The 25,762-nt window shown below is 46.3% G+C and overlaps 1 protein-coding gene across 3 annotated transcripts in view; it reads left to right on the top strand.

Moving 5' to 3' along the window:
• Positions 1-25,762, top strand: part of CACNA1A (calcium voltage-gated channel subunit alpha1 A) — a 309,344-nt gene that overhangs the window by 179,162 nt on the left and 104,420 nt on the right. For 2 of the 3 annotated variants that reach the window (XM_025366939.1, XM_025366938.1), the window contains 7 exons: positions 10,890-11,099; positions 15,388-15,500; positions 19,583-19,695; positions 19,860-19,991; positions 20,265-20,337; positions 24,272-24,389; positions 24,543-24,610. In XM_025366939.1, coding sequence (XP_025222724.1) covers positions 10,890-11,099; positions 15,388-15,500; positions 19,583-19,695; positions 19,860-19,991; positions 20,265-20,337; positions 24,272-24,389; positions 24,543-24,610 — 827 coding nt within the window. Of the gene's footprint in view, positions 1-10,889; positions 11,100-15,387; positions 15,501-19,582; positions 19,696-19,859; positions 19,992-20,264; positions 20,338-24,271; positions 24,390-24,542; positions 24,620-25,762 lie in introns of all 3 variants that reach the window. The other variant, XM_025366937.1, reaches the window with a different exon arrangement.

Here is a 25,762-nt window from a genome sequence, read left to right as displayed (position 1 = left end):
TTAACAAGGCAGGTGACATTGCAGCTTTCTAAACAGACCCAAAACCCAGGCCAGTGGCTTGTTAGTTCATAGCCACGTTTGCTACAGGCAAATCCACCAAAACCCACCTCATCAGCCTGATTACTCAAAAAGACAAAGAAAGGAGCCCCCAGTCTAGCCAGTGGTTTTCTAGACCACTCCAAAAGAGATCTCTGGAATTCCAGGATTCTGGCAAGGAATCACATTTACCTTTATTTATTTATGTAAAGAATGCAGTAATACAGGCAGGGTGTGGTGGCTCACGCCTGTAATCCCAACATTTTGGGAGGCCGAGGTGGGAGGATCGTTTGAGGCCAGGAGTTTCAGACCAGCCTGGGCAACATAGTGAGACCCTGTCTCTATCAAATACTAGCTGGGCATTGTGACACACGCCTGTAGTCCCAGCTACTCGTGAGGCTGAGGTGGGAGGATCACCTGAGCCCAGAAGGTTAAAGCTGCAGTGAACCGCGGCATGCCCCTTTACTCTAGCCTGCATGACAGAGACCTCATCTCAAAAAAAAAAAAAAAAAAAAAAAAAGAATGTAATATTACAGTAATGCATATTTCAAAGTAAGGTGAGAGCTTTATGGTGTCTGCGTTCACATTCACATTGCACCACAATACGCACAGTCCTATTTTTTTTTTTTTTTTTTTTTGAGACAGTGTCTTGCCCTGTTGCCCAGGCTGGAGTGCAGTGGTGCAGTCATACCTCACTGCAGCCTCAAACCCCTGGACTCAAGTGATCCTCCCACCTCAGCTTCCCTAGTAGCTGGGACGACAGGTGTAGACTGCTACACTCAGCTAAGTTTTTTATATGTTTTAATAGAGATGGGCTCTCGATATATTGCCTAGGCTGGTCTCAAACTTCTGGTCTCAAACAATACGCCTACCTCCACCTCCCAAAGCAGTGGGATAACAGGCGTGACCCACCACACTTGACCCACACGGAGTCTTATATAATTGGTGATTCTACTGTGTTGTTGAATCAGTGGATAAACGCACTATAGAGCAGGTTCATTTCTAATTGATGAACTTACTGCTGAAATAAGGAACTTGAATCATTTACATGGAAAGTTGAGCCATGTTACTGAAAGGATATCAATTTTTTTTTCTTGTTTTTTTTTTCCTTGTTTTTTGAGATGGAATCTTACTCTGTAGCCCAGGTGGGAGTGCAGTGGCGCGATCTTGGCTCACTGTGACCTCCGCCTTCCAAGTTCAAGTGATTCTCCCACCTCAGCCTCCCAAGTAGCTGGGACTACAGGTGCACACCACCAGGCCTGGCCAATTTTTGTATTTTTAGTAGAGATGGGGTTTCACCATGTTGGCCAGGCTGGTCTCAAACTCCTGACCTCAAGTGATCTGCCCACCTCAGCCTCCGAAAGTGCTGGGATTAGAGGTGTGAGCCACTGCGCCTGGCAGGATATCAAATTTCATTTAGACTGGAGGAATACATTCAAGGGATCTATTGTACAGCATGGTGACTGTATTAATAACAATGTATTGTATACTTGAAAATTGCTCAGAGAGTAGATTTTAAGCGTTCTCACCATGACAAAAGTGATAAGCATATGTGGTAATGCATATGTTAACGAGCTCAACTGAGCCATTCCATAGTGTATGCATATGGCCAAAATATCATGTTGTGCACTATAAATAGATACAGCCTGTATCTGGCAATTTTATGAATAATAATAAATGAATAATAATTTTTAAAAGAAAAATAACAGTATGGCTGGGCATGGTGGCTCACACCTGTAATCCCAGCACTTTGGGATGCCAAGACGGGCAGATGATTTGAGGCCAGGAGTTCAAGAGCAGCCTGGCCAAAATGGTGAAACTTTGTCTCTAATAAATATACAAAAATCGGCTGGGCATGGAGGTGGGCACCTGTAATCCCAGCTACTCGGGAGGCAGAGGCATCACTTAATCTGGGAAATGGAGGTTGCAGTGAGCCAAGATCTGCACTCCAGCCTGGGTAATAGAGTGAGCCTTTATTTATTTCTGTAAAGAATGCAACAATACAGGCCAGGTGTGGTCGTTCACGCCTGTAATCCCAACGTTTTGGAAGACCAAGGTGAGAGGATCATTTGAGGCTACAGGCGCATGCCACAATGCCCAGCTAATACTTGATAGAGACAGGGTCTCGCTACGTTGCCCAGGCTGGTCTCAAACCCCTGGCTTCAAACAAGCCTCTTGCCCTGGCCTCCCAAAGTGTTAGGATTGCAGGTGTGAGCCAATGTACCTGGCCTGTATTTAAAAACAAAAAAAAAGAAGAAGAAGAAAGAAGGAAGAAGAGGAAGAGGAAGAGGAGGAAAAAAACAATTATAAATAAGTAAAATGTGGAGCATATGAAAACAAAACAAAAAAAGTTGAGCCATTATGAATGGAAGCTGCCATTGTAATTCTGCTTTCTTAGGAAAACCAGATGCTATTTAGATGATTTTTTAAATTTGTTTTTAGAGGTAGGTTCTTGCTCTGTCACTCAGGCTGGAGTGCAGTGGTATGATCATAGCTCTCTGCAGCCTGGAGCTCCTGGGCTCAAGCAATCCTCCCAGCTTAGCCTCCCAAGTAGCTGGGACTACAGGTGCCACCACACCCAACTAATTTTTTTTTGTTGTTGTTGTTGTTGTTGTTGAGATGGGGTCTGGCTATGTTGCCCAGGCTGGTCTCAAACTCCTGGTCTCAAGTGATCCTCCTGCCCTGGCTTCCCAAAGTGCTGGGATTACAGGCATGATTTTTAAATTAATTTATTTGCAGCTGACAAATGGTAATTGTATATGTTTATGCAGTACAGTGTGATGTTTTAATCTATGTATGTATCATAGAATGATTCAATCATGCTAGTTAACACATCTATCACCTCACCATCTCACCATTTTTTTGTGTGTAGGGAAGGTATTAAAAATCTCTTAGCAATTTTGAAATACACAACACATTAATAATGCAATATAAATACACAGTAATGTATTAATGCATCACTAAATGCAATGCAGTGCAATGTAATAGGTCACTAAAACTTACTCCTCCAGTCTTACTTACACCCTTTGATTGACATCTTCTCTTTCTCAATCCCTCCTCCTCCCCTGCAGCCTCCAGGAACCACCTTCCTGCTCTTTCTATGAGATCGATTTTTTTTAGTTTTAAGCTCCCACATATGAGATCATACCATAAGTGTCTTTCTGTACCAGCTTATTTTACTCCTCCATTTCTATCCATGTTGTCACACATTACAGGATTTCCTTCTTTTTAGGGCTGTATAATATTCTATTTGTATATATACCACATTTTCTTTATCCATTCATCCATTGCGGGACACTTAGTTTGCTTCCGTATTTTGGCTATTGTGAATAATGCTGAAGCGAACGTGGGAGTGCAGATGTTCTGAAAAGACTTAAATGTCACACCTGAAATGGTAAAGATGCTCTGAGAAAACATAGGGAGAAAGTTCCATGGCATTGGTCTCGGGAATGATTTTTTTGGACAGGACCTCAAAAGCACGGGCAACAGAAGCAAAAATGGACAAATGGGATCGTATCAAACTAAAAAGTTTGTGCACAGCAAAGGAAACATTCAGCAGAGGGAAGAGACAACCTAAGGAATGTGAGAAAATGTTTGCAAACAATACTTGTGATAAGGAGCTAATATCCAAAATACATAAGGAACTCAAACAACTCAACAGCAAGAAAACAAATAACCCAATTAAAAATGAGCAAAGACAGCTACTCGGGAGGCTAAGATGTGAGGATCCCTTGAGCCCGGGAGGAGGAGGTTACAGTGAGCTGACATTGCATCACTGCACTCCACCCTGAGCGACAGAATGAAACCCTGTCTCGAAATAAAAAATAAAAATGTGCAAAGGATCTGAACATACGTATCCCAAAAGAAAAGACATACAAGTGGCCAACAGGTATATGAATAAAATGCTGAACATCACTCATCATCAGAGAAATGCAAATCAAAGTCACCATCAGCTATCACCTCACACCTGTTAGAGTAGCTATATCTTTTATTTTTGTTTGTTTGTTTGTTTGTTTGCTTGCTTGTTTGTTTCTTTGTTGAGAGGGAGTCTTGCTCTGTCACCCAAGCTGGAGTGCAGTGGCGTGATCTCAGCTCACTGCAACCTGTCCCTCCTGGGTTCAAGGGATTCTCCTGCCTCAGCCTCCTGAGTAGCTGAAATTACAGGCACACGCCACCATGCCCAGCTAACTTTTGTATTTTAGTAGAGATGGTCAGGCTGGTCAAGATGGTCATGTTGGTCAGGCTGGTCTTGAACTCCTGACCTCCCAAAGTGCCAGGATTACAGGTGTGAGACACCATGCCCAGCCTAGAGTAGCTATCATCAAAAAGACAAATGAGGTTTGTTGAAGTCCTAACCTCTGATACCTGCGAATGTGGCCTTACATGAAAATAGGGTCTTTGCAGGTGGTAATCAAGTTAAGATGATGTCAAACTTAATTAGGGTGGGTCCTAAATCCAACGACTGCTGTCTTTATAAGAGGAGAAGCAGGCTGACCAACATGGTGAAACCCCGTCTCTACTAAAAATACAAAAATTAGCCAGGTGCAGTAGTGCACACCTGTAGTCCCAGCTACTCAGGAGGCTGAGGCAGGAGAATTGCTTAAACCAGGAGGCAGAGGTTGCAGTTAGCAGAGGTCACACCACTGCACTACAGCCTGGGTGACAGAGTGAGACTCCATCTCAAAAAACAAAAAAAAGACAAATCCTAACAAGTGCTGGCGAGGATGTGGGGAAAAGGGGATCCATTTACGTGGTTTTAATGATACAGGCTCTATATGGGTGGTATCGAGTTCCCAGAGTTGCCATTACAAAGTGTCACAAACCCAGTGGCTTAAAACAACAGAAATTTCTTTTCTCACAGTTCTGGAGGCCAGAAGTCCAAACTGAAATCAAGGTGTCAGCAGAGCCACCATGTTCCCTCAGAAGGTTTTAGGGGAGAATCTGTTCCCTGCCATTTTCTTAGTTTCTGATGCTGCCAGCAATCCTTGGTGTTCCTCAGTTCATAGATGCGTAATTCCAGTCTCTGCCTCTGTTGTCATATGGTCTTCTTCCTGTGTGTCTCTATGCCATTTCTTTTCCCTTTTTTTTTTTTTTTTTTTTTTTCCTGAGACAAGTCTCACTCCGTCACCCAGGCTGGAGTGCAATGGCACGATCACAGCTCACTGCAACCTCAACCTCCCAGGCTCATGCAGTCCTCCCACCTCAGCCTCCTGAGTAGCTGGGATTACGGGTGTGTGCCACCACACCCAGCTAATTTTTGTATTTTTAGTAGAGATGGGGTTTTGCCAGGTTGGCCAGACTGATCTTGAACTCCTGACCTCAAGTGATCCGCCTGCCTTGGCCTCCCAAAGTGCTGGGATTACAGGCATGAACCGCAGTGCCCAGCCTGCTTCTCTTCTTCTAAAGACACCAGTTGTTGGATTTACGACCCACTCTAATTAAGTTTGACCTCATCTTGATTACCACCTGCAAAGACCCTATTTTCAAATAAGGCCACTTTTGCTGGTACCAGGGGTTAGGGCTTCAACAAACCTTTTTGGGGGATACAGTTCAACCCACAATAAGGGCAGCAGCTACAGTCATATGCTGCATAATGTCATTTTGGTCAATGACAGAGGATATATATGATTGTGAACGCATAAGATAATATGATGGAGCTGAAAATTCCTATAACTAGTGACATCATAGCTGTCATAATGTTGTAGCATGAGCACGGTTACTTTTTTTTTTCCAAGACAGAGTCTTGCTCTGTGGCCCAGGCGGGAGTGCAGTGGGACGATCTCAGCTCACTGCAACCTCTGCCCCCCGGGTTCAAGCACTTCTCATGCCTCAGCCTCCCGAGTAGCTGGGATTACAGGTGTGCGCCACCACGCCTGGCTAATTTTTGTGTTTTTAGTAGAGATGGGGTTTCACCATGTTGGCCAGGCTGGTCTCGAACTCCTGACCTCATGATCCGCCCTCCTCAGCCTCCCAAAGTGCTGGGATTACAGGCATGAGCCACCGTGCCTGGCCCTAATTACTTTATTTTTTTGTAAATGTCATGTAGCCTGAGTATACAGTGTTTATAATATATACAGGAGTGTACAATAATGTCCTAGGCCTTCACATTCACTCACCACTCACTCACTCCCTCACCAAGAGTAACTTCCAGTCCTGCAAGCTCCGTTCATGCCAAGTACCCTATGCAGCTGAACATCTTTTCTCTTTTATACTGTTTTTACTGTACCTTTTCTATGTTTAGATATGTTCAGACACACAAATACTATGATGTTATAGTTGCCTATAGTATTAAGTACAGTAATATGCCGGGCAGGTTTGTAGCCGAGCAGCTACAAACCACATAGCCTGGGTGTGGAGTAGGCTACAACATCTAGGTTTGTGTAAATTCACTTTAGGATGGTCACACAAGGACAAAATTGCCTAACACTGCATTTCTCAGAACATGTTTCCCTTATTAAGCCAAATATGGCTGTATTACAATTTACATATAATTTTAAGGGTATACAAATTGCCAGAAATCACCAGATGAATCCTTGGCGGTGACATACCCCTTCCCTCACCATAAAACATTGCAGACTGGCCCGGACGTCCAGTAGCTCATGCCTGGAATCCCAGCACTTTTGGGAGGCTGCAGTGGGCAGATCACTTGAGGTTAGGAGTTCGAGACCAGCCTGGCCAACATGGCAAAACACCATCTTTACTAAAAATACAAAAATTAGCCGGGTGTGGTGGTGGGCACCTATAGTTCCAGCCACTTGGAAGGCTGAGGCAGGAGAATCACTTGAACTTGGGAGGCGGAGGTTGCAGTGAGCCAAGATCGTGCCACTGCACTCCAGCCTGGGCGACAGAATGAGACTCTATCTCAAAAAAAAAAAAAAAAGGAAAAGAACATTTCGGACTGGTACCAGTTATACTGGCTCTTGATCCCTTGAATGTGGCTGACCGTGAACTAAGATATACTTCATAATAACACATCAGACTTAGTACAAAAAGAAAGAGTATAAAATATCTTTTTTTTTTTTTTTTTTTTTTTGAGACGGAGTCTCGCTCTTTCGCCCAGCCTGGAGTGCAGTGGCTAGATCTCAGCTCACTGCAAGCTCCGCCTCCCGAGTTTACACCATTCTCCTGCCTCAGCCTCCCGAGTACCTGGGACTACAGGCGCCTGCCACCTCGCCCGGGGAAGTTTTTTGTATTTTTTAGTAGAGACGGGGTTTCACCGGGTTAGCCAGGATGGTCTTGATCTCCTGACCTCGTGATCCGCCCGTCTCGGCCTCCCAAAGTGCTGGGATTACAGGCTTGAGCCACCGCGCCCGGCCTAAAATATCTTTTGAATCCATCTTAGTATTGATTCCATGTTGCAATGGTAATATTTTGGATGTATTGGGTTGAATAAAATATCTCTTGAAAATGATTTTAAAAAATCCAGAAACTGTCTGCAATTATAATTCCAGACCATAGAGAAAAATGAGAGACAGGAATGTATAGAAAAAGGGAACATGAGTCAAAGTGAGCATGAAATTCAACTATAGAAGTAACAGTACCTAGCGTGGGGTCCAGCACTTAGTAGGTGTTCAATTAATATTCATTTCCCTCTCCCTTCCCAGTGAAGGGTACACCTGTTGTGGGGATGTGTCTCCAGGCTGAGTGATCAGGAAAGACTTTCTCAATGGCTGGCACATGAACCTAGTCATTATTTCAGCTCTTGAGGTTATACTAGAAGATTTATATCCAATAATCATAAGGTATCAGGCATCATGCTAAGATGTATTAATTCATTTATGCCTTTGGATGGCCCTTTGAGGTAGGAACTGTGGTTGTCTCCAATGTACCAAGGTGGCTTGCCCAAGGTCATCTGCTGGTTGGTGAATAAGCCAGGTTTTCAGTGTGGCTTCAGCAGGAGTGGGGGCTGGGGACCTTCTGCCTGTTGTGGTTGGTCTCTCTCTCTCTCCCTCTCTTCCTCTCTGTCTCTCTCTCTCTCGATCTGTGGAACATCCCCTCTGACCCCCAAGGTCCCAAGGGTCTTATTTCTTTTGGCCAAGCCCTTTGGAGACCTGCAGATCTGGACACATCTTTGAGAGTTTCAGGGACTAGGGCCAGAAATGCTGGGCAGGGTCATGAGGAGCTGCCCCTGGGCTCAAGAAGGTGATGAACATGAGGGGAATGGTCTTTGCAGAAAGGAGAGGTGTCCCTGTAAGGAGGTCACAGCCACCGGGCCTGGCCAACTGCAGCCTAGTGGAATTGTGCCCCTGCCTCATGGCCACATGCCCCAGGTGTGCAATGTGGTGGCCCAGAGCACACCCTCTGAACTATCTTGACACATCTTCACCAGTTACTAGACCCCTCTCAGCCTGTTTCCTTGGCTGTAAAATGGGGATAACACTGGTCCCTACTTCCTAGGACTCTGAGGAGGAGCAAGTAGCTTGTCGTGTAAAACATGTTCCCTGCAGTGCCTGGTGCCTGCTAAATGTTCCATAAACGTCAGCTGTTATTTTCATTCAGGGGAAGCTGAAATCCATATTTTCATGGAAAATCTCCCAGTTTTTAAATGTGGACCAATAATTTCAGCTTTCACAAACCCAGTATGAGTCGGTATGGCCCCTAGGGTGCCAACTCAAAATCTCCGTTGAAAATTTTGCTGATAGGAAGTGGCCTCCTTGGAGGTGTTTGCTGTGTCCTGTGTCTGGCAAGTGGGGGGGTTTTGATAAGTGTGCTGGATGGATGAATGGGTGAATGGATAAATGGAGGAATGAATGGAGAAACAAATGAGCAAATGAATAATGAATGGATGGATGAATGGATGAGCAAATGAATGATGTACACACAAAGGAATGGATGAATGATGAATGTGCTAATGAATTTAAGAATAGTGAAAGAATGAATGAATAAATGAACAAATGGATGGATGAAAGAATGAATGAATGAATCAATGAAGAACCACTTAAAAATGAATGCAACTGAGGGTTTATAAGAAAAGGTATCTTAAGGCTGGGCATGGTGGTTCATGCTGTAATCCCAATGCTTAGGGAGGCTGAGGCGGGAGGATTGCTTGAACCCAGGAGTTCAAGACCAGCCTGGGCAACATAGGGAGACCTCATTGCTACCAAAAACAAAATTGTTTTAATTAAGTGGGCATGGTGGTACATGCCTGTAGTTGTAGCTACACGGGAGGCTGAGGTAGAAGGATCGCTTAAACCCAGGAGTTCAAGGCTGCAGTGAGCTATGATCAAGCCACTGCATTCCAGCCTGAGCAACAAAGCAAGATCCTGTCTCAAAAAAAAAAAAAAAAAAAAAAGATAGAGGTATTTTAGAAGGTAAATTCAATCTGTCCAAAACTGAGCTCTGACCTTCCCCTAAACCTGTGCCCATTCAGTGGATGAGAGCTCCATCCCTCAAGGGGTTCACCAAAAACCTTGGCTCATCCCTCTCTCTTATACTCACACCATTCCATCGGCAAATGTTGAATCTGTCTTAAATGATTCATCCCAAGTTCTCCCCGCTTGACTACCACCCAACTCCAGCTCCCTTCCATCATCATCATCACTTGCCTGGATGGGTCAGTCACCTCCAGCCTGGTCTCCCAGCTCCTGTCCTCACCTCTCACTGTCTACTGTCCCCCACGGCAGCCAGAGGGTGCCTGTGAACACCCAAGTCAGGTTCCATCCCTCCTGTACTCAGAACCCTCCATGGCTTCCACCTCACTCAAGGTAAAAGCCAAAGTCCTCCTTGTGGTCCACCAGGCCCTGCATGATCTGCCTATCACCTCCCTGCCTTCACCTCCTTCTCTTTTCCCCTCAACCACTCCACTCCATCCACACTGACTTCCTTGTGCTGTTCCCCAAAACTGTTGGGCAGACAGACACATTCACGCTTCAGGACCTTAAATTTGCTGTTTCCTCTACCTAAGATACTGAAGTGACAAGTCAACACACTCACCTTGACCTTGCAATTTAATGCTGTAGCCTACCCCGTGGACTCTCCTAGGGCTCCCAGTCCCTCTGTGATGCTTTACTTTTTCTCTGTAAAAAAACAATTGTTATTTAAAAAACATGTCTCGCTATGTTGCCCAGGCTGGTGTCAAACTCCTGGCCTCAAACAGTCCTCCCACTCCAGCTTCCCAAAATACTGGGATTACAAGCATGTGCCACTGCACCCATCCCAACTTTTTTTTTTTCATAGCACCTTTCGTTTTCCATCCCACTGTTAATTTACTTATTATGTCCACTGTCTGTCTCCTCCCCTTAGAAGGTCAGACCCAGGAAGTCCAGGCTCTGTTGCCTAATGTATCCTGAGCCCCTGGAACAGAGGCTGGCACAAAATAGGTACTCAATAAATGCATAAGAGCAAAACTATATGCAGGCAGGGGACACACCCAGCTCATTCCTCAGTAATCACTTCTAAAGTGAAATGTCCATGGAAAACTAGAGTCTTATCCACATCTCTTTCTGGAGGCTTTCCAAACATGCTCCGTGCAGCTCTGTTGCCTGCCCCTGCATCAGGGAATGGAGGCCCTGCTTTATCCTGCCCTGTGGTGTGACTCCCAGAGGTATCAGATGTGCCTGGGAGTGGGAGTCATGGAAAATTGGCTCCTGCAACAGAGAGCTATCAGCCTCCCCATCGACATCCTGCTTACTCATTGGTTATTTCTGATTCTGTTATTTTTAGGGACATTGTCTTCTCATAAGCTCCATCTATGCAAAACTAAGCCCATGGGTCATGATGGTTCCCTCAGGCCAGAGGGCTTGCTGGAGAGACTAATGGATCCCCTGGCTATGATCTGTGCTTGGGCTGCACACTGGTTAATTTCTTCCACAGGAACAGCCTAAGCCTGACATTCTCCATCTTCTCCCTGGCAGGTTCTCCCTTCGCCCGAGCCAGCATTAAAAGTGCCAAGCTGGAGAACTCGACCTTTTTTCACAAAAAAGAGAGGAGGATGCGTTTCTACATCCGCCGCATGGTCAAAACTCAGGCCTTCTACTGGACTGTACTCAGTTTGGTAGCTCTCAACACGCTGTGTGTTGCTATTGTTCACTACAACCAGCCCGAGTGGCTCTCCGACTTCCTTTGTGAGTATCGCCCAGCCCCACCCCTGCCAACTCTGTGATCCCTCCCTCACACCCTTTTTCCACTTTCTCTTTTAGTATGTGTGTCTTCTTTGGTCCTCCTTGAATCTGCCCTTTCCTTTAGCCATTTCTATAACTGTCACTGGGGCCAATGTTGCTGTTGCTATGACAATGGAACCCATCTCCCTTAGGCCTGAGAGCTAGAAGCTGGAATTCAGGCCAACAAATGTTCCTTTCTAAGAGAGAGAGACAGAGGGGTGCTGGTGAAGGGGATGTTGGAAGAAAGACAGAGAAAGACAGAGCTCATAAGATAGAAGCAGAAACATGTATTAATAATTTTTGTGTACATCTCTGGAAATGTTCATAACTTATGGTTAAGAGATAGAGGATGCCTTAGAAATAAGGAGTGGCTCATATGTTGCCCTCATTTTCTCTGCTTATTTCTGACTGCTTCTCTCTTCTTTCAAACATTCTGCTTCTTTCCTGTTTGGTGCAAAATTAATTGCGTTTTTTGCCATTTTTTTTTTTTTAACTACAATTACTTTTGCACCAACCTAATACTTCCTCCCCTGCCCTTTTTGGCTTTCTTATTCATTCATAGAACATTCCCTACAGTATCTGTGAAAGCATCTTGCTCCCTCAGGGTACAAGGACCACCAAGGCTTTGCCCTCTGGGCCTATTCCCAGATTCTATATGAGTTAGCATGAGATAGTATCAAAATTGAGGGCCAAGTGAGGGTGAGGAAAAGCAGCAAAAGATGGGGAGATGTCCGAGCAGGATTTAAAAAGTAAAGAGCTCTGAGGAATCAACAAGAGCAGTGACTGGGGCTAGGCACGGTGGCGCACACCTATAATTCCAGCATTTTGGGAGGCTGAAGTGGGTGGATCACTTGAGGCCAGGAGTTGAAGACCAGCCTGGCCAATATGGTGAAGCCCTATCTTTACAAAAAATACAAAAATTAGCCAGGCATGATGGTGCACAGCTGTAATCCCAGCTACTCAGGAGGCTGAGGCACTAGAATTGGTTGAACCCAGGAGGTGGAGGTTGCAATGAGCCAAGATCATGCCACTGTACTCCAGCCTGAGCAGCAGAGAGAGACTCTGTCTCAAAAAATTAAATTAAATTAAATTAAAAGAGTAGTGATTGGGCAGTGAGGCGGGCAGGTGGATGCCCTGGCTTTGGCTTGCAGGTCCCAAGTAAGGACTTCCCAAAACGTCTTTTGCCTACTGGCTTTCACTGCCCTTCTGACCTGGTTCAGAATTGACTTAGGACAGCAAGAAGAGACAGTCTAGTCTTTGACCTAGAAAGGCCCATGAGCCTAGTCCAGGCCATTGTCTTCTTATAACCCTCCTTGTTCCCAGTCACATTGGCTGACCCCCCAGGACACCCCTCAGGAACCAGTTCTCCTTCCCAGGGCCCTGACCTAGTTTCAAACTTAGTAATTGTTTTTAGTCCCTCTGGAGTCTCTTATAAATGAGGACTCTACTTCTTGTTTTAACTTCCTCTAATACTCTATTTTTAATCTCCTATATTCTCTCCACTAATGATCTTGTACAGTCTGTCCTGGTTCAGGAACAAGGGACTGAGACTTCCTGCCTGGGCCCTCAGTGTCTATAAAGGTCCTTTACTCATTCCTACTTTCCATTTGAGAAAACTGAGACACAGAGAGGTTAAGTAGATTGCCCAGGGTCACACATTAGCTGGGCATGATGGGAGGTACCTGTAATCCCAGCTACTTGGAAGGCTGAGACAGGAGAATCGCTTGAACCCGAGAGGCAGAGGTTGCAGTGAGCCGAGATCGTGCCACTGCACTCCAGCCTGGGCGACAGAGCTAGACACCATCTCAAAAAAAAAAAAAAAAAAAAAAGATACACATTAATTTCAGAGATGTCAAAATGTGAACAAAAATGTACGTCTTGGGATCAATGAGGTGTAGTTGTTTCTCTGGGTCTCAGACTCCACAACTATGTGGTGGAAACTGGATTTGATGGTCCTGAAAGTTCTTCCAGATCCAACAATGCTAAGGATAAGTAATTCTTTCAAGTCTTGTGCATCACTTGCTATCATGTTTCCATGGTAACTGAGGAACAAGATCTCAAAAACTGTTCAGTCCTCACAGAGTTACTTCTGGTGGGTCTTGGAATATATCAGATGTTACAAACAGACTTCCTTTGCTGATATTTTTGTCCTAGGAGCCTTAGAGTTCCCCTCAGACACTAGGATCTCCTTAGTGTCCTATAAATAAGGAGAAATTTTGGTGATAAATAAGTGTGAAGGACTTTGACGGTTAGTTCAAAACACCTCTTAAAAGCGTGATATAGGAAACACCCTTGACAAATGTCTTAGTTCATTTGTGCTGCTGTAACAAATTACCTGAGACTGGGTAATTTGATAAGAACAGAAATTTATTTTCTCACAGTTCTAGAGGCTGGGAAGTCCAAGATCAAGGCATTGGCAGGTTTCCTTGGATGGTGAAGGCTGCTCTCTGCTTCCAAGATTGTACCTTGAACACTGTATCCTCTGGAAGGGAGAAACAGTGGGTCCTCATATGGCAGAAGATGGAGGAGCAAGAGGGACAAACTTCCTCTGTCAAGCTTTTTTATAAGGGCACCTAATCCCATTCATGAGAGCTCTACTGTCATGACCTAATCACCTCCTGAAGGCCCCACCTCTTAATACTGTTACATTGGCAATTAAGTTTCAACATAAATGTTGGAGGGGACACAAACATTTAAACCATCACAACCACCAAGCACAATTAGTTTTGTGGCCTTAATTAGCTATATGAAATTCATGGAAGTTAGTTTCAATCCTCTGTCTCTTTCCTTTCTGTATGCTTTCTGCTCCTCAGAAACCCTCCTCATCTCTCCTTTCTATCCATTAAGTAAGTACCCACGCCCTTCCTAAATCCTCATCTTCCTATCCCACCAAGAAAACCCTCTCAGAAAAGGATCTGATGTCAGCCATTTATTTGCTGGAGCAAATACATATCCATGTTTTACCCCTCCCTGAGGCATTTGCACTTTTATGCTTGCTCATCAAAGAACGAAAGACTTTGTCTCACTCAAGACTTTTAGATCACTCACAACACAGGATTTCTAGGGTACATAAGACAAGTTTTCCAAGTTGAGAGAAAAGCCATGCCTTAGGTGGGTTGCTTGTGTCTCTCCAACTAAGTACTTAACTTCAGGATTACAAATAGGATATCATTATGATTTCTATTTCCTTTTTTCCTTTGGAGCCCAGTCACGTAGAAGTAGAATAAGTATAATTGTCAGATCACAGTACCCTGGCATTATGGGGCTGTTATGGTCCATTGTTATTATGTGAATTATTCAGTTAATTAGTTTATTTTTTAAATATCATAAACACCCAGGAACCCACCAGTCAACACAAAAGCTAAGTCCTTGGCAATAATCTACATCCAGTCCTTCTCATCAAACCAGGGCAAAAACTACAAGATGGAGACCCACAGAACTTTTTCTCATTCCTTTTAAAATTGGCCTGAGGTTGGTTGGCTTGTTGGTTGGAGGGTAGGAGGGCACAATTGTTGCTCTTCTTTTTTTTTTTTTTTTAGACAGGGTCTTGCTCTGTCACCCAGGCTATAGTACCATGGCCCAATCTTGGCTCACTGCAACCTCCACCTCCCAGGTTCAAGTGATTCTCATGCCTCAGCCTCCCAAGTAGCTGGGTTTACAGGCATGTGTCACCACACTGGCTAATTTTTATATTTTTAGTAGAGATGGGGTTTGCCATGTTAGCCAGGCTGGTCTCAAACTCCTGACCTCAGTTGATCTGCCCACCTAGGCCTCCCAAAGTGCTGGGATTACAGACGTGAGCCACCATGCCCAGCCAGCTCTTCTTTTTTAACAGCGGAAACTGAGGCCCATGGGAAGGACACCTTGGACAGGGCGTGGGCACAGTGGTTCATGTCTATAATCCCAGTGCTTTGGGAGACTGAGCTGGGAGGATCACATGAGGCCAGGAGTTCAAGACCAGCCTGGGCAACACATTGAGACCCCCATCTCCACATAAAAATTTTTAAAAGAAAAAAGATAAGTCAGAAGTTGGGTATGGTGACACATACCTGTAGGTCTAGCATGTTGGAGGCCAAATTGGGGAAACTATTTGAGGCCAGGAGTTTGAAACCAGCCTAACAGCATAGCAAGACCTCATCTCTACAAAAAATAAAAAGTTAAAAAATGATAATAAAAGAAAAGTCAGAGCCACCTGGAACCCCTACCCTCAGCAAGCCTAACCTCCTCTCTGTTTCCTCCTTCTCCCTTCTAGACTATGCAGAATTCATTTTCTTAGGACTCTTTATGTCCGAAATGTTTATAAAAATGTACGGGCTTGGGACGCGGCCTTACTTCCACTCTTCCTTCAACTGCTTTGACTGTGGGGTAAGTGCTCTTGTTTCTAAGCAGTTCATTTCTCCAGCTCTTGCCTGGAATGACAGATTCTTGGACACATTAAGGGGAGAAAGGTAAAGTCATCCCTGAATATGAGAGACTCAGATGGATGCAGAAGGAATAAGAAAACAATCCCAAACACTGGCAAGGATACAGGGTACCCAGAACTCTCAACCACTGCCAGCGGGAGGAAAACGTATAGACCCCCGTTGGAAAGCTAAGTAGGGGACATAAGACAAGTTTTCCAAGTTGGGAGACAAGCCATGCCTTAGGTGGGTTGCCTGTGTCGCTCCAACTAAGTACCTAACTTCAGGATTACAAATAGGACATCATCATGATTTCTATTTCTTTTTTTCCTTTGGAGCTCAGTCATGTGGAAGTAGATGAAGTATAATTGTTAGATTACAACACTCTGGCATTATGGAGCCATTATGGTCCATTGTTATTTTGTGAATTGCTCAGTTAATTAGTTTACTTTTAAATGTGATGAACACCCAGGAACCCACTAGTCAATACAAAACCGAAGTCCTTGAGAATAATCTACATCCAATCCTTCTCATCGAACCAGGGCGGAAACTACAAGATGGAGATATGACCCAGCATTCCGTTGCTAGGAATTCATCCTAGAAAATCTCACCCAGATACCTAGGAGACACAGGCCAGAACGTCTCTGCAGCTGGAAGTGAAATTAAGGTTGTTCGCAAATAAGTGGAGATTGCCTGGCCCAGGGCAGCCCTGATAACTTAGCACAGTCCTGTTGGTCTCAGAAAGGCTTAATAATTTATAATAACTGAATGTTGTACTGTTTTCTGCCATTATAGAAGATTATGTTGTTGGAGAAAACAAAATATATACAAACAAACCAACCTTCCCTACATAAATGAACCAAGTGTTTAAAGAATAAAACCAATTTCTTTCTATTAGAAAGAAAAGAGCACTTTGGGAGGCCAAGGCGGGCGGATCACGAGGTCAGGAGATCGAGGCCATCCTGGCTAACACGGTGAAACCCCGTCTCTACTAAAAAATACAAAAAAATTAGCCGGGCCTGGTGGCTGGTGCCTGTAGTCCCAGCTTCTCGGGAGGCTGAGGCAGGAGAATGGCGTGAACCCAGGGGGCGGCAGAGCTTGCAGTGAGCGGAGATCGCGCCACTGCACTCCAGCCTGGGTGACAGAGTGAGACTCTGTCTCAAAAAAAAAAAAAAAGAAAAGAAAGCTGGGTGTGATGCCTCATGCCTGTAACCTCAGCTATTCAGGAGGCTGAGGCAGCAGAATTGCTTGAGCCCAGGAGTTGAAAACCAGCCAGGCACCATAGCAAGACCCTGTCTCTACAAAAAAAAAAAAAAAAAAAAAACAGCCAGAGGTGGTGGTGCACACCTGTAGCCCCACCTACTCAGAAGGCTGAGGTGGGAGGATTGCTTGAGCCCAGCAGTTTGAGGCTTGAGGCTGCAGTGAGCTACGATCACACCACTGAACTCTAGCCTGGACAAGAGACTGAGACCCATCTCTAAGAAATAAAAGTAGACCAGGCGCAGTGGCTCACACCTATAATCCCAGCACTTTGAGAGGCGGAGGCAGGTAGATCTCCTGAAGTCAGGAGTTCGAGACCAGCCTGGCCAACTCGGCGAAACCCCATCTATACTAAAAAAAATAGAAAAATTAGCCAGGCATCGTGGCATCTGCCTGTAATCCCAGCTACTTGGGAGGCTGAGGAAGGAGAATCGCTTGAACCGGGGAGGCAGAGTTTGCAGTAAGCTGAGATTGCACCACTGCACTCCAGCCTGGGCGACAGAATGAGACTCCATCTCAAAAAGAAAAGAAAAGAAAAGAAACAAAGAAAAATTTTAAAATGTCCTGAGCAGCCTTGTTTGTAATAGTTCCAAGTCCCAATATCCATGTATCCCTTTGCTGTAGAACAGATAAATATTTTGTGGCATATCTATATAATGAAACACTCTGCAACAATGAAAGTCCACCAACAACAGCCACATGCTGAACAACAGGAATGAATCTCACCCACGTAACATGGCACAGAAGGAGGCAGGAGCTAGCAATGTAAGTCCATACAGTTCATGCAAAGTTCAAGTGGACAAAATTAAACTATATATATTTTTTCTTTTTTTTTTCTTTTTTTTTTTTTTTTTTTTTTTTACAGGGTTTCACTCTGTTTTTCAGGCTAGAGTGCAGTGGCACAATCTTGGCTCACCACAACCTCACCTCCCGGGTTCAAGCCATTCTCCCACCTCAGCCTCCCAAGTAGCTGGGATTACAGGCATGCATCACCATCCCCGGCTAATTTTGTATTTTTCGTAGAGACGGGGTTTCAGCAGTTTGCCCAGGCTGGTCTCGAACTCCTGACCTCAGGTGATCCACCCGCCTCAGCCTCCCAAAGTGCTGGGATTATAGGCATGAGCCACCACGCCCTACCTTAAATTATATTTTTTGAGGATGATACTTGAATACTTTAAAAAGTCAAGGACCTCGAAAACACAATGCTCAGTAAAAGAAACCAAACACAAAAGGTCAAGTGTTGCATAATTCCATTTGTATGAAATGTCCAGAGCAGGCAAATCCACAGAGACAGAAAGTAGATTAGTGGTTGCGAGGGTCTGGTGAGAGAGAGTGGGGAGTGACTGCTAATGGAAACAGGGCCTCTTTTGGGGGTGATGAAAATGTTTTGGAACTTGGTAGAGGTGATAGTTGCAGAATATTGTGCATGTACCTAAACGCACTGAATTGCGCAATTCAAAGTGTGAATTTTATGCTATGTGAATTTCACCTCAATTTTTTTTAAGGTAAGAAAATGATTATTACAAAATTCAGGATGGTAGTTATATCACAGTGTCTCTGGAAACTTCCAGGGTATCCACATGTCCCTTTTGATTTTATTTTTTATTTTATTTGAGATAGGGTCTTGCTCTGTTGCCCAGGCTGGAGTGCAGTGGCAGGATCGCGGCTCTCTGCTGTCTCAAATTCCTGGGCTCAAGCTGTCCTCCCTTCTCAGCCTCCTAAGTAACTGGAACTACAGGCACATGCCACCATGCTTGACTAATTTTTTTTTTTTTTTTTTTGTAAAGTCAGGGTTTCTCTGTGTTACCCAGGCTGGTCTTGAACTTCTGGGCTCAAGTGATCTGCCCACCTCAGCCTCCCAAAGTTCTGGAATTACAAGCATGAGCCACTGCCCACAGCCTTCTCCTAACTGTTGACATAGGTAGTAGTTGTATGAACATTCACTTTGTAATTATGTGTTTCAAGAATTCTCAGGCCTGTGTGAGCTCTTAATAAATAAAAAAGAGGCCGGGTGTGGTGGCTCACGCTTGTAATCCCAGCACTTTGGGAGGCCGAGGCAGGCGGATCACGAAGTCAGGAGTTCGAGACTAGCCTAGCCAACATAGTGAAACCCCGTCTCTACTAAAAATACAACAAATTAGCCAGGCGTGGTGGCGGGTGCCTGTAATCCCAGCTACTCGGGAGGCTAAGGCAGGAGAATCTCTTGAACCTGGGAGGCAGAGGTTGCCATAAGCCGAGATCACACCACTGCACTCCAGCCTGGGTGACGAGCAAGACTCCATCTCTAAATAAATACATACATACATACATATAAAAAAAAAAACTAAGAGGCCAAGTGCAGTGGCTCAATGCTTTGGAAAGTGGAGGCCAACGCTTGGAGAGACCAGAGCAGGAGAATGGCTTCAGCCCAGAAGTTTGAGATCAGCCTGGGCAATACTAGTGAGACACCATCTCTATAAAAATGCTTTAAAATTAGCCAGATGTGGTGGTGCACACCTGTAATCCCAGCTACTCAAGAGGCTGAGGTGGGAGGATCCCTTGAGCCCAGGAGGACAGTGCTGCAGTGAGCTATGATTGCACCACTGCACTCCAGCCTGGGTGACACAGTGAGACCTGGTCTCTGTAGATAAAGGAATGGATGAATGAGGGGGTCAAGGATCCTCACCCGGCTTCCATTTGGAGGGAGGAGTTTGGTTGGGTTCTTGCAAGGTTGGTGCCTAGGAAATGCTTGCCAGTTCTGGAGCCCAGACACTGTCCCTGGACATGAGACCAGGTCCTCTGCCTTAGGTTATCATTGGGAGCATCTTCGAGGTTATCTGGGCTGTCATAAAACCTGGCACATCCTTTGGAATCAGCGTGTTACGAGCCCTCAGGTTATTGCGTATTTTCAAAGTCACAAAGTAAGTCTTTGGGGTTCCTGGACATTTGTACAATGGGTGGGGATGGGGGACATGGTGGGGCCGCCTCCAGAAAGTTGGGAAAGTGAGCCTCGTGCTTCGAGGGCTGACTCCGGGGCCCTGCCTCCCACGCCTGGCCTGAGTCCTCGCCCGGCCTCTGTCGGCAGGTACTGGGCATCTCTCAGAAACCTGGTCGTCTCTCTCCTGAACTCCATGAAGTCCATCATCAGCCTGTTGTTTCTCCTTTTCCTGTTCATTGTCGTCTTCGCCCTTTTGGGAATGCAACTCTTCGGCGGCCAGTAAGTCCTTCACAGGAATTCCAACTCCTGGTTCCCCGGGGTCAGGCTCAGGGCATCCAGAGGCCCACATTCCCCTCCACCATGCAGGCTGCCTTCCTTGTAGCCCAGACACCTATTGCGGTCACCCAGAGGAGCAGGGCCCTGGGTACCACTCAGGGTTTCCTGGGGACAGAGATGATGGAGGCATTCGTTTCCTTGGAGATGAGATACTGAGCCACGCCCTCAGAGCACCTGGGGTGGGGCCAACATGAAATGTCCGTGTCCTCCCTGCAGGTTTAATTTCGATGAAGGGACTCCTCCTACCAACTTCGATACTTTTCCAGCAGCAATAATGACGGTGTTTCAGGTACGGCCTCCACCTGGCCCCATGGGCCAACGCCTCTCAGTGTCACAGGTGAAAGTGCCTGCTCCACATCCAAGGGGCTTCCCTGAACTCCTCCTTCTCCACCTTGCCTTTTCATACCACTTTAACATACAGATTTTATGATTATCATTATTCAAATATGGTGAGGTCAACAAATCAGGAGATGAATGTCACTGGAAAGAGTTTGTGGCTGGGCATAGTGGCTCACGCCTATAATCCCAGCACTTTGGCCAGGTGCAGTGGCTCACACCTGTAATCCCAACACTTTGGGAAGCCCACGTGGGCAGATCACTTGAGATCCGGAATTCGAGACCAGCCTGGCCAACATGGTGAAACCCCATCTCTACTAAAAATACAAAAATTAGCCGGGTGTGGTGTCACGTGCCTGTAATCCCAGCTACTTGGGAGGCTGAGGCAGGAGAATTGCTTGAACCTGGGAGGCGGAGGTCGCAGTGAACCAAGATCGTGCCATTGCACTTCAGCCTGGGCAACAGAGTGAGACTCCATCTCTAAAAATAAATAAATAAATGAATAAATAAATAAATAAAAACACTTTTGGGAGGTCAAGGTTGGAGGGCTACTTGAGGCTAGGAGTTTGAGACCAGTCTGGGCAACATAGTGAGACTCCGTCTCTACCAAAAAAAAAAAAAAAAAATTAATTAGCTGGGCATGGTGATGCGTACCTCCTAGCTACTGGGGCAGCTGAAGTGGAAGGATCGCTTGAGCCCAGGAGGTTGAGGCTGCAGTGAGTTACGATCATACTACTGCACTCCAGCCTGGGCGAGAGAGCAAAGCCCTGTCTCAAAAACAAAAAGAAAGTTTGCTATACTCGCAGATCCTCAGAGAAGGAGCACACCATGCAGGACCAAGCAGGGAAGCAACACGGTCAAGCAGGAAGAGAAGGAAAATGTGGGCAAGAGCCTTGATTGTGGTTTCCATGGGAAGGAATGGGTGAGGCAGAGTAAACAGCTTGAGAATGGCTAGTTTGGATCATTTCAGTGGGCCCTGGGGCAGAGGAGATGTTCCTACTTGTCTAGGACCTGACCTTGGGGTGTTAGGGCAGGTGGATAGTGCTGGGAAGGTAAAGGAAGTGGTTGGGACTACAGGCTGGTTAGGATATTGTTTGGTTTGCATTTGAAAAGCCTGCTCAGGGCTAAATTGTTTACTACCTCCAGGGACTGGCTAGTGCTGGACAGGGCAGTCCCTTCAGAGTCAGCAAGACCCCAGATGCATCGGAATAAAGAAAATAAAATGCATGGCCAGGCCAGTGAGGTGATTGATGCCTGTAATCTCAGCACTTTGGGAGACCAAGGTGGGAGGATTGCTTGAGCCCAGGAGTTTGAGGCTGCAGTGAGCTCCAGCCTGGGCCACAGAGCAAGACCCTGTCTCTTAACAAAAAAAGGCAGAGAAACAAACAAACAAAAAAAAGGCTAATACACCCACCAAATCTGAAGATACCTTGGTCTCATATTCCAGGGTGATCAACTCAAAGCAACTTCTGCGCCCATGTGGGCACATTCCCTGAGGCTTGGAACTGGCCCAGCCGGGACCTTCAGAGCATCTGTGGTGGATTCTTTCTCTTTGGGGGACTGAGGGTGTATAGAAAATGTGACTTCACTCTCTCCTCCTGGGGAGATAGTTTCTAAATGAGACCCCTAGACAGGGAGTTGAAGAGGAAATCTTCCATGAATGGAAGTTCTGAGCCCTCACATAAGCAATTTTTTTTTTTTGAGACGGAGTCTTGCTCTGTTGCCAAGGCTGGAGTGCAGTGGCACGATCTCAGCTCACCAAAACCTCTGCCTCCTGGGTTCAAGCCATTCTCCTGCCTCAGCCTCCCCAGCAGCTGGGTCTACAGGTGCGTGCCACCATGCCTGGCTAATTTTTGTATTTTTAATAGGGACAGGGTTTAACTATGTTGGCCAGGCTGGTCTCAAACTCCTGACCTCATGATCCGCCTGCCTTGGCCTCCCAAAGTGCTGGGATTATAGGCATGAGCTACCGTGCCCAGCCCATAAGTGATTATTAATAACACTGATCACTGGTCATGTATCTTTAGCTCAGAGGTTCTCACCCAAGGGCAAGTCTCTCCTCCAAGGACATGTAGCAATCTCTGCAAGCATTGTTGGTTGTCATAGCTAGGGAGGGGGTGCTACAGGCATCTGGTGGGTGGAGACTAGGAATGCTACTCAACATCCTACAATGCACAGGACGGCCCCAAATAGAGAGAATAATCCGGCCCTAAATATCAGCAGTGCTGAGGCTTAGAAACCCTGTTTTAGCAGATTAATGTTTTGGGGGTTCTTTAACTATTACTCTATCCTCATGGAAATATGGATAGAAGGAAGGAAGTTGGATTTTTTTAAAGGAGCATGTAGGTGCTGTTTGAATATCCCCTTGGTTCTTTCAATATGCATCAGCAAAACTTCTATCTGTCAACACCTAATCCTTCACCTTGGTCTTTCTCTGGTCGCCTGCTCTGCCCCCAAGGAACTGCAGTCCAGTAGTACTGTGAATTTTTTGCACCACACCCTAAAAGGAGCAGCGTTGGTGGATAAATACCCCAGCTCCCTCACCCTCAGGTGGGATGACCTCCAGAGCTCCCTAGCGAGACCGAGCCCCAGTTACCTACAGTGGAAACTCGCTTGATAACTTTTTGTTTATATTCCACCCTCTTTTCCCTTTCTCACTTCTCCTCTCCCCTACTGGTGGTTCCTGAGATCACCTCCCAGATAAACCACTTACACCTGAACCCTTGTTCCAGGGTCTGCCTCAGGCAGGGGGACCCCAAACATGTCCTTGTGCTACGTTTGTGCTATCCACATAGTAGTTTATTTAATCATCACGATGACTACACGAGGAACACAGGTAAATATTAAAATCCTGTCTTAGTCTGCTCAGGCTGCCATAACAAAATACCACAGACTGGGTGGCTTATACAGGAAACATTTATTCTCTCACAGTTCTAGAGGCCGGGAAGTCCAAGATCGAAGTGTTAGCAGGGTTAGTTCCTGGTGGGGTCTATCTTCCTAGCTTGCACATAGCCACCTTCTTGCTGTGTCCTCATATGTCAGAGAGAGAGAGAGAGAGTTCTGGTGTTTCTTCCTGTTCTTTTTTTTCTTTTCTTTTCTTTTTTTGAGACAAAAATCTCAAAAAAAAAAAATCTATTTTTTTTTTAGGCAAATCACATTTTTTTTTTATCGCCCAGGCTGGAGTGCAGTGGCGCAATCGTAGCTCACAGCAGCCTCAAACTCCTAGGTTCAAATGATCGTCCCACTTCAGCCCATTGAGTAGCTGGGACTACAGATGTGCACCAGCTATTTTTTTTTATTATTTTTTGTAAAGATGGGGTCTTGCTATATTGCCCAGGCTAATCTTGAACTCCTGGGCTCAAGTGATCCTCCCACCTCGGCCTCCCAAAGTACTGGGATTGCAGGCATGCGTCATGGCATGCGGTCTCTTCCTGTTCTTATAAGGGCACTAATACCATCATGAAGTCCCCCATGACCTCATCTAACCCTAGTTACCCCTTAAAGGCCTCATCTCCAAATACCATCCCATTATAGGTTAGGGCTTCAACACATGAATTTGGAAGGGAACACAATTTAGTCCATAGCAAATCCCCTTAATCACATCAGGTAAGACGGAGTGACAGGAGGGTTTGTGACTCCTCCAGGGTTCCATTTTCCTAGAAGCCAGGCTAAGAGCCACTCAGTGCAGGAACAGCCCTTTCTACTCGCAAAGAAAGAGAAAAGCCGAGGAGAAGCCAACATGGAGTCTAGTCCCGCAAACCAGGCGGGATTGTTGAAGACCTCCTGGGCTTGGGGATGGAGTGGGTGGATGCCGGCTCCACAACTGCGTCTCCGAGGGGCCCGTGGCTGAGAGGGGGTTGGCTGTGTGTTTCTTCTTCCCCTTTCAGATCCTGACGGGCGAAGACTGGAACGAGGTCATGTACGACGGGATCAAGTCTCAGGGGGGCGTGCAGGGCGGCATGGTGTTCTCCATCTATTTCATTGTGCTGACACTCTTCGGGAACTGTATCCTTCATGGAGGGAGAGATGGGGACAGGCCTGGACCTCTGGCAGAGGAGAGGTGGCAGGGGCTCAAGGGAGGGTACTGAGAGACCCAGATACCCAGGGCCCAAGTGGTGTCCCACCAATGGTTGCTTTTCCTGACTCAGACATTTGCAGACACCCTCCTGAATGTGTTCTTGGCCATCGCTGTGGACAATCTGGCCAACGCCCAGGAGCTCACCAAGGTGGAGGCGGTGGGAGAATGTTTCTCTGGCAAAGTTACCACCTACCCATGGCAGATCAGGACAGGAGTAGGGGTGGGGGCGCGGGAACGGGGTCACAACTTTTGCCGGGGATGCACTGTGCAAAGAGAAGGCGCCTCTCCCCCCACTCCCAGAAACAGACTGTCCCTCATCAAACAAATTCTACAGCCAAGAGGGTGGGAAGGGGGAAGGCAGTGAGGTCGCTGCAGGAAACAGATGGCAAACTCAACCAAAAGGCCGTTTACAGGGAGTGAGCAGGGTTTCCACGGAATGGTGTCGCCCCCAGCTAGTGGATGGGAGAGGGAGTGCTGTTATGGGGACCCAATCAGAGTTGGGGCCAAGGAAAAAGGGCTGCCACCAGCCCCGGGACCTTAGAGGACCCAGAACCATGGCAAGGCACAGATGGAATGGCCAATAAATGTCCCCACCTTCTCTCTTCCTCTGGCTTCCCCTTAGCCAAACCTAGCATGTTAAGAGCTAGCCTCGGTCCAGCCTAAGCCCCTCCCCAAGAACCCTATTAAGTTAAGATTACATGTAACAGGTACAGGGTCTTCCTCAGCCCCGGGGTCTCCCTCAGCGTTCCAGCGCCACCTCCAGTGCCTCGAGGTGTTCAGGACATGTTTGTGAAATTGAACCAAACTAAGCAGACGGTTGCCAACGCTCCATCTGCCGGCCCTGGCAGGAGGGAGAGAGAGTTTCCCGGCCCCAGCTCCCGCTGGAGGGAAACGGAAGTCTCTGCCATCCCAAGCACACGGCCACGAGCCTGGCCACCGTGGAGCCGGCTGGCATGGCTGAGCCGAGGGCTGATCCAGCCATGAGCTCATCCAAGTTCCAAGTGTCCATCCTCAGGGGCTGGTGCAGGAGGGTAGGAGACGGGGAGGGAGAAAGGCGAGCTCATTTATCTCCTGGGAGGTGTGGACATTCCTCTCCAGACCCACGTTCTTTCTTTCATTGATCCTACAAGCATTTCTTGGTCGTTTAATATGTGTTTTTAATCCTATTCAATCATCATGGAAATCTTAGGAGGCAAGCTCTCTGAGCCCCATTTTATAGATTTCATCATTCAGTAAGCACTTAATGAGCACTTACTGTGTGACCAAGACCCTAGTCTAGGACTTAGGGATTAAGTAGTGA

Source organism: Theropithecus gelada, chromosome 19, assembly GCF_003255815.1.
Source record: "Theropithecus gelada isolate Dixy chromosome 19, Tgel_1.0, whole genome shotgun sequence".
Classification (NCBI taxonomy): domain Eukaryota; kingdom Metazoa; phylum Chordata; class Mammalia; order Primates; family Cercopithecidae; genus Theropithecus; species Theropithecus gelada.
The sequence above is the reverse complement of the archived record's forward strand: the minus strand, read 5'-3'. Positions and strand labels throughout refer to the sequence as shown.